Source organism: Thermobia domestica, chromosome 5 (genome assembly GCF_964235325.1).
Source record: "Thermobia domestica chromosome 5, izTheDome1.hap1.1, whole genome shotgun sequence".
Lineage (NCBI taxonomy): Eukaryota > Metazoa > Arthropoda > Insecta > Zygentoma > Lepismatidae > Thermobia > Thermobia domestica.
The window spans coordinates 119,632,924-119,642,540 of record NC_137458.1 but is presented as its reverse complement, the minus strand read 5'-3'; the positions used below and the strand labels follow the sequence as shown (position 1 = coordinate 119,642,540).

General features: G+C 36.9%; 1 protein-coding gene across 2 annotated transcripts in view; it reads right to left on the bottom strand.

The window, feature by feature from the left end:
- Positions 1–1,407: 1,407 nt before the first annotated feature.
- The window catches only part of LOC145686073 (sialin-like), a 196,883-nt gene continuing 188,673 nt past the window's right edge, over positions 1,408–9,617 (bottom strand). For both annotated transcript variants that reach the window (XM_081758989.1, XM_081758988.1), the window contains exons 10-11: positions 8,133–8,218; positions 1,408–1,747 (exon numbers count right to left, since the gene is read on the bottom strand). In XM_081758989.1, the coding sequence (XP_081615115.1) occupies positions 1,556–1,747; positions 8,133–8,218 (278 nt within the window). In that variant the 3' untranslated portion in view covers positions 1,408–1,555. The remainder of the gene's footprint in view (positions 1,748–8,132; positions 8,219–9,617) is intronic.

Genomic DNA, 9,617 nt, shown 5'->3' with positions numbered 1-9,617 from the left:
TCCAGTTTCCTTTGGCCCTCACTATGGTAGCAGTGCAACATTATTGGGAAATGGATTCGAGATTTTCAAGGTCCCCACCCTAACAATGTGCACGTTCTCCATGTCATTTTTGAGTAACCAACTGAATTTAACAGGTTGCTTTTTTTATTATTATTATTATTGAAAATCGCCTGTTTCTAACAACTTCAGTCATAACGGAGTTAGGCTATAACCCTAGACTTTTGATATACAAGTGTATATGATACACCGTTTACGTCCATATGAGAAATTTTAACTAATCAAGACGGAAACTTCGATTTTTTTTTAAAGTTGGTTTTACTGATGAACTTTCTACTTGATGTGCTGATATGCTTAGTTCTTGTATCCCTAATTTATTCATGATCATCAAACAGGAAAGCAAGCGACTACACATGAATCGCCTTTGTCTGTGAAATTCTAATGCCCGCATATTATTGCAAAAAGTATAAAGTATCCTGAAGCAGAGATAACAGTTTGCAATCGTGGCTCACTCCAACTCACGCGGACGAAGGATCTCGTTTTCGGTCTCAACGCTCTATTTCGATCTTGCTCCTATTTACCTTTTTGAGCATGCTGATAAGGGCTTGGGCTGATACTCTCAATGGAGCTTGGGCTCATTAAGCTCATTGAGACTCACACTCGCACAGACTCAGGCACTGACTCACTATCCATTTACAGAACATGCTCTCAGTTATTAAACTTGAGGTTAACTGAGCCCTAGACCTGAGCTCGCGACTTCGTACTTTTCTGCCTTGAAGTAAAATCTTATATTACTTCTCTCCCTTTCCAAACTCTGGAGAAACCCTAGTTATGAATTTTGCACGTAATTTCTGCTATTGCGAATTTCTCATATATTATTTTCAAACGTAGAAATATGTCGATGATACTAGGTACTAGGTAGCTGCATTATAGAATTCCATTTGAGTACGCCTATCCCGCCAACCTACCAATGATCTTCGCTAAACGTGTAAGAATAAACTGGTTCATCTGATTAGTGACTCAAATCGACATAGGAAATTAACCCATGAAAAACGTGTCACAGAATGTGGAATAGTTTTTGCTTAAAATATCAAAGAAACCGAACTACTCTTGCAAGTAGTTGTCAGTTAGTACTTGGTTCATTAAATTCTGAGGACAAAATAATATATATAGGTAATGTTGTGGCAGAGCACCTGTCAAGGGCGGAAAAGAAGTTCAGTTGGGAGACACCATCGCCGTGTATTTCGAACCGTATATTTAGGTCAGGTTCTAGACTGGTCTAATTTTATACAGTTAACAAAAAACTAAAGAATTATTCGTAATGATTAACGGATTAAAGGATTATTCGTGTTGATTTTAAATATCCATTCAAAATATGTTTAAAAATAAGAAACATAATTATATGATTGTTAAACACTTTATTAAGTTGTTCTTTTTTAATTCTTCGGTATTTTAAGGCGATAAGCAGCGACATATTTGACAACTTTAAGATATATATAATGTAACTATATACAATGCTTGTTTCGGTTTTACCAATGTTCAATAACTTAACAACAATTTAAGCACATGTCAATGTCATGATATGGCCGTCGTCGTGGATACAATGCTGTTCTGTCTCACAGGAATCCTTTGTTTTGAAATCATTCCAGGGCAAAACTTGAGCTTTCACTCCAATTAAGTACCCTAAGCTTGTAGCAATGTACAATATTGCTGCTATCAAAAATATTGTTCTCCATCCTTCTAGGGTGTCCTGAAAATATAAAAATAATATTTTCCAAAAGAATTGGTGCATTATATTACAAAGTAATGACTTGAGTTACGAAGACAGGAATTAATTTATTTTACTGGTTGTGTGTAATAGATAGTCAATTGCTCCAAATTGGGCCCCGCGCTTGACTAGTTTCAAAATTATTTCCTAAAGTGAGTTGCTCATTAAACTAATAAAAATTATGTGCTTATAAAAAAGTACTAAAATTGTACGTAAATATAAATTGAACTTGTTGCGCTGCGGATGGAATTAAGTTGGTATGAGTGAAATGTCCGCATTGACATTCGGCGGGAAGCTTACCTTACCAACACAGGAAAGGAATGGACTAAGGTCACCCGTCTAATGTTACGAACTCTGTACATGCCCAACAATCAGTCTGAGGTACTCAGATACTCGGAGGTAGCCATTGTTGAACAGCCTCGTATGAAAGTGCATTATCAAGGACACACAATTCGAGTGAGTTTTCTTTACGAATTCAAGCTGAAATAATCTGCATAGCAAGCTGCACTCATACAACATTCACAATGCATTTAGGCTAGGAATGGTGAATGAATGCATCATTCGCCGTTGATGTCAAATTTCATTCCGGTGACATACCATTGCAAAATAAGACTCTTGGGCACCGACCAATATCATGTTCGGATGAGCTACTCAGGAACAATGTGGAAGCTGACTCGCGGAAAAATGTTCGTGTTATTGCAAATGACTTAGGCATACACCATATCACTGTCAGTCGGAGACTTCATGCAATCAATAAGCGGAAAAGGATGGACTCATGGATACCATGTGAGTTGACACCGTTCAACAAAAATTGCCCTCTGGAGATTGCAGTTTTCTAAGTGTAGGGAAGGTTTCCTGAAACGGTTTGTCACTTCAGTTAAAAAATGGATTTGCTATGATAGCTGTAAAGGGTCACAACAATGATTGGATTGTGATCAACATTCAGAATGGTTTCAAAAAACCCGCAGAAGACGATTGTATAGTGGTATATAGTGGGAGTGATCCACCATGCTTTTCTTAGACGAGGTTAATCACCAATGCAGATCATTATAGTTCTGAGGTCAATGAACTGCACTACAAACATATCCGGAAGCATCTAGCAATGCTTAACACACAATGCCCTTATATGTTGTGCAAAGTAGTGCAGGCTTTAGATTGCAATATGAAATCCTTTTTTACCCGCTGTATTTCCCCCAATAACTCTCACTGCCTCTCCTGGCATCTCGATCACTTCATGGAAGGGAAGATCGGGCAGTGCTACGTGCGGTTAAGAACTTTTTTGTATCGCAGACTGCAAACTTTTTTTCTTCCACGGAATCCAATTATTGGTTGAGGAGCAATAGTAAAAGTGTGCGGTTGCAGACGGTGACTATTCTGATTAACCAAGTATTGTAGTTTCCTTTCCTTTTTCCTTTGGTAATGATTCTCATCAGGTCAGACATTTCAGTGACACCAACCTAATTATTATATGAGTATTGATCGTTATGAATTAAAGTGTAATCGATTTCGCTCTTCATCCTTGCTTCACATCAATCTCACTTACCTTACTAACCAATAAATCTACAAGGTTTGTTTGTTTCTTGTAGCTTACGTGAATGCAATTTTATATTAAAACGGGCATATCCACCCTACGTGTTATTGTGTGTTAGCATATTTTGCGTTAGGCCTGTGTCTTTCATGTGGAATTCGTCTCTCACACGAAATTGGAACACATCGTATGGGCATCTTAGTGGGAAAAAAAGTCCTTTTCTTTCTTTCTATGTCAAGTTTGAAGAAAATGTTCAAATACTTGTTTTGATTTTAATTGAAAACTGTAAATACCAAATTTCAGGCCTCTCAACTTAAGAGATTCCGAGATATGGACATCGTAATATAACAATGCAATCCCTACTCTTTTCCTTTTCTTTCCCCTTTTCTACGCTATTAATTATTTTAAAAGAAAAGTCTAAATACCACGTTTTACATCTCTAACCTTAAGTGATTCCAAGATATAGACATATTATAATAGTTGCAAACCTGTTTACCCTTCCACATCACATTTCCAAAAATCTTTTCTTAGTAGTACTTTACGTCACACAGGGTTCCTACATTCTGGAAAATCAGGGAATGTCAGGGAAATGGAAACATGTTAGGGAAATCATGCATTTTGCGCAAAATGTCATGGGAATCAGGGAACGCAAATGTGCAAGTGTAACATTCCTTTTTTCAATCTAACATCATTTCCTCTATATCAGCTGTACAAATTGATCTGTGAAGAGGACCACAATGATACAGCATTCACATGAATGATGCACTGATGCTATTTCGTTCTGAGAGAATGAGGTACTGTGTGTGTGTGTGTGAGAGAGAGAGAGAGAGAGAAGGACAGAGAGGGTGATAAGTGATCATGTAAAAGCAGAAGTCTAAGTATGACCTGTCATCTTCGTGGGCATCGGTGTTAAAACAGAAAAACTACTGAAAGATCTCAAAACATCAGATAAAGATAAACTGGCTTTCAGGCTTGACTGTCAAAATTTTTTGCTGGGCACAATCAAGAAAATTGTGGAAAGGAGCCTTTTGAAGTACAAACCGGTACATGCTTTTGTCAGCTTTGGACCCCAGGCTACGAAAGAACAATCCAGAACTTGCTCAGACTAGGATGAAACGCATTCTACAAACCCTGCATGTGCATAACAAAATATCTTATTCTGTACCTGAGAAAGCAAAGTGTCAATTTATGTCTTTCTGTACTGAAATCCAGGGGTCTCTTGCAATTGAGTTCAGAGAATATGAAGAGAAGATGGTAGCATCAGGTTAGATGACTTCTTTGCAAAGGTAATGTCCAGGAAACAAGAATATTCCAGTTTGTGGCATGTTGTGAAAATATGTTTAATTTTATCCCACGGCAGTGCTCCAGTAGAGTGCGGGTTCTTAGTAAATAAGACACTTATTGTAGAAAACCAAATCGAAGATTCACTGGTAACACAGAGGCGGGTACATGATGCAATTATGTACTATGTAGGTGTAGAATCTGTTCCTGTTGATCGAAGAATGCTTCTCTCAGTTCGTTCAGCTCGGAGACGCTATGATGAATACCTTAAACTGAAACGAATCGAAAGTACAGAGGAAAGTAAAATCAAAGTTGAAGAAAGAAAACTAAGTGCTGAAGGTTAGAAATTGGAAACCAAGAAGAAACAAATGGAATTAGTTACAAACAAAACAAGACACTCTCGCAGAACAAATTCAAGAACTGAAAGCAAAACAAAATTCTGTTTAAAAATGAAAATATGAGGATTAACATGTTTCAGTTGCCAATATTAGGACTAATAGTGGGCCTCGGTGGCTCAGTGGTATAGCGTTCACTTCTGGTTCATGGGGTCTTTGATTCGATCCCAGCTCGTGCAGGTGAACTTTGTGGTGAACAAACACCATGCACGTGGGTTTTCTTGGGATTTTCCCGTTTTATCCCCCTTTCTTCATTCCACCATTTTATTCATTTCTCATCATCACCGTCTCCTTTAGCCTAGACGGCATAACCGTGGAACGTAAAACTTCAAGATGTAATTTCATTTTAGAATTGATAGTAATAGATCTCGCGGAGAGTTGGCAGTATATTCTTGACTGCATGCTATATTGCTTTTTATTGCTTTTTCAAGGAAAAAAGTAATTTGCAAGGTCAAGGTATGTGGTACTGTATCATACATATCGCCCCTAGAAAGCAGAAAGGTGCTAAGCGCCAAAATGCAAATTTCTCAGGACAACATAAAAAACGAATGAAACACTAATTAATTCCGATTCTTTCTTTCTCCTAGAATTCAGTTTTCATTGCAGACCTTTCATATTGTCTCCTGCCCCTTATCTTCTTTCTGCACAACATTAAACATGAAATAGGTAGTCAGGATATGCATTTAGTTGGAAATCAAGGAAAGTGGCGCTTAGCACCTTTCTGCTTTCTGGGGGCGATATATTATATACCTTCATAATTAATTTTGTGTAAATAATAAATTGCTCATATTCAACATAACAAATATGTAAATGGTAATTAAAGAAGTGTGTTGGACGGCTATGGGGATGGAGGAGGCCGTTAAAAAAGTGTATGATAGAACTTATCCCATATCTTCTCATTTATATTCAAGAATTTATATTAGGGAAAACAAGAATTTGTGTCAGAGAAATCGATCTTCAGTTTTTTGTAGGAACCCTGGTCACAAAACCTATGTACTACCCAAATGATAAGTCTCTTGATTCAGGAGTATAGAGATGTAGCTTATATCTGTTTGATCTGTTGACTTGCAGGTACTTTTTAAAAGTCTTAAGAGCACGTTCGTTCCAAGTACGAAAGGATCCGTCCGTGTACAATAGCATAATAAAGTGGTGGAATAAATAGGAAGAGATGAGTTGTTTTGCTCCTGTAATACATGTGTGTGACCTCGTGTATCAGTGTATCACAAGAGGATGTGGAGCAAGTGATGAAGACTTTCTTGCATAGTCTCATGAAGTCTACGCGTGTGACAAGCTGAAAATCACATCATCCTACGCTCAACAGCAGTATATAGAATCATTTATTAATCTTTTCTGTGGGATCGTACATATTGCAGTTCCTGTAAACAGTTACTCCCAAAGATTTATATATATATATATATATATATATATATATATAAGGGTGTTTATTTATTATGTAGCCAAAATCCACTGGTGAAATCCACACCTAAACAATAAAAAGAGTTCATATGTACATAAGGCGAAAAACGCGTTGTTTCAAAGTTACGAGATGCCGAAATCGAGAAAATTATAACTTTGAGGCTGCCTAGCTCGAAAACTATGAGAGATATCAAAGTCGGTTAAAGAACTATTAGAGAAACTAGTACACTCTCTATCTAAATACATATATTTCAGAGTTGGGTTGTACCGGCGCACATGATTTTAGAGAGAGAGGTGGAAGAGCGGAACCTATACCGCTGCTCCGTCTATAAAAACCGTTGCGTCGATATGTCCCAACTCTGAAATATGGTTATTTAGATAGACAGTGTACTAGTTAATCTGATATTTCTTTAACCGCTTTTGATATCTCTCATAGTTTTCGAGCTAGGCAGCCTCAAAGTCACAATTTTCTCGATTTCGGCATCTCCTAACTTTGAAACAACGCTGTTTTCGCCTTATGTTCACATGAACTTTTTTATTGTTTAGATGTGAGGATTTCCCCAGTGGATTTTGGCTACATAATAAATGAACACCCGATATATATATATATATATATATATATATATATATATATATATATATATATATATATACAGGATATTTCAAAACAACACCGACAACGTATGAGAGATGATTCCTGACACCAAGATAAGACAAAAAATATAGACCAACCTGGGTGCACAAATGCTTCCTTTCGGAATTATAGGCTGCCGAAAACATGAAAAAATTAACTTTAAAGGTCCATTGATCCAAAAGTATGGGACCCACCGTAGTTGGGTCAAGACTTCACTTAGGAACTAGTAAGTGACCTATCAAAAAAAATCCATGTTTCAGAACCCTAAGGTATTCACGCAACAATTTTGATAGAGGGAGTTTGGCCACGGGCTTATAATTTGAAGTACTCATCAATCACCTCTATAAAAAGTGTTGCGGAAGTACCGTAGGACTCTGAAGTATGAATATTTGGGTAGGGCACATACTAGTTCCTAAGAGAACTCCTGACCCGACTACGGTAGGTCCTATAGTTTTGGAGCTATGGACTTTTAAAGTTAATTTTTTCTTGTTTTCGTCAGCCTATAACTCCGAAAGGAAGCATTTGTGCACCCAGGTTGGTCTATACTCTTTGTCTTATCTTGGTGTCAGGAATCACCTCCCATCACAGCTGCTGTCCCCATAGTTACCTCTAATTCCTGTCGAGTCGAATATAAACCGAACTTTATCACAGGATAGGTGTGTGCCATAATTACATGTGTGCTTCTTTTATTTTACAATCATTCAAGCGAATGCCTGTGTCTGTCTGAAAATACAGCCATTTTTATTGTTTCACGAACACGAAGTGTATACAGATGCCCATATGTAAATTCACGAGAACTCAAGTTAATATTGCTGGCTAGGATGTCGTGCTATTTCAGGAGATATCTGTCGAAAGATCGATTCGGGCTTAGAGCATGGGAGTGGGATGTATTTCACTAATCATTTCATCCACATCTTATATTCTCATCATCCTCTTTTAGCCAGAAGCGTAGGGTGTAGATTTTTTTAAAAGCATTATTTACATACTACAGCAATCTTGAACCAACGCTTGAAAAAAGTTCCTTGTATAGCAATTAGTTACAAACAAATTAATTAATGACCTAATGTTATCTTGTGTGAAGGCTATGAATATAAAGACATCGTTAATACAAACCTGTGAATCCAGAATAACTCCAGCAATTGTTGGAGAGATAATGCCGGTCAACGAACTTATCCCATTGCTTAAGCCAGTCAGTGATCCTGGAAAAGCGAGAAGAAACAAATAAGAAAAAAGGAATTACTTCAATATTCATTATTCTAATACACAATATTTGTTGTGAATTCAAACTTTTCTGGCATCAAATTTATATCTCCTTTCGGATAGCCATCATGGAAGGTATGACAAAGGCACTTAGGTTTCTATAACTGACATAGTTTCCACTATGAGGGTGGTTATGGTAAGAATAGAAAAAAAAAATACAAGTAGAGAAGTTGAAATAACAGGGCCCATGAGAACAACTTTCCTCTTAGAGAATGAGTGATCAACCTAATTCACATGCTTATCCCGCATAGTACTAGTAAACTACAGTCAATGTCTGGGTGTGATTTACGGTTTTTCTTTTTCTGATAAATTTACCGTGACCTGGTTTGTGAAGAAAGAAAAAAAAGAAAGATAAAAGCAAGAAACTGAGAAAGTGCAGGGAGGTTTACTTTGTATGAGATGAGATTTGAAGTTTTCTCGTCTCAAAAAGTATCTTGAAAATGCAGTTTCATCTCGCAAAAGTAGATCTATCCTTATTGGACGAGTTTTATATTGTCTCTTGTTTCACCTCGTCTCGTCGGCAACTAATTTTTGCACACAATAACATGCAAAAAGCATCGGTGACCGATAATTATGGTGTGTGGACACACTATCAGGTTTAAAAATTTAAAGAATGCTTTCTTTTATTTGAAACGTTTTCTTCAAACTTAGTGTTAGTTTGAAGGCACGAAATGTTCACTCATAAAAAGGAAAATCATTTAAGTTCTAAACACTCGCAACTGCGAAGCCAAAATGAAATACTTTTTATTTTTGAAATATGTATTACACAATTCTCTTTATTCTCTCATGGAAATTAAAAAGAAATGGATGTTTCAGAACATTGTTTGGATCTTTGAACGCTCAACGCCAAGGGACAGATAAATTTTATTTTATCTTCGTGAAATCATGTGATATATATATTTTGTTTCTTTGTTTCCTCTTCTTCACGGTGGAGGTAAGCAAAAGCCTCGAAACTATTCCATTTTCTGTGGTTAGCCTGAAGGCAAATACACTTTTTATCTTCCGACCAATCGACATTCGCCGGTTTCGTCCTAGCATTCTACATTTAGATTGTGGTCCACACAACTGTACTCATTGTGTTGGTCAGATGAACTTCAAACTATAAGAATCATGCTCCTCTTCATGTACACTACTACAATTAGCATGTTTTCCACGATGGTCGGTGTGCTGGTATCTTCAAACTAAGATCAACATACTCTCTACAGACACACATTCTGTGGTAAGAATTTCGTTTTTAAATATGTTCCTACTATGTGCAAGTGACAAAGTTAACTCCATTCTTCAGATATGAATATCAAATTATATTTCTTAACAATTCTAGACAGAGAGAGAGAGAGA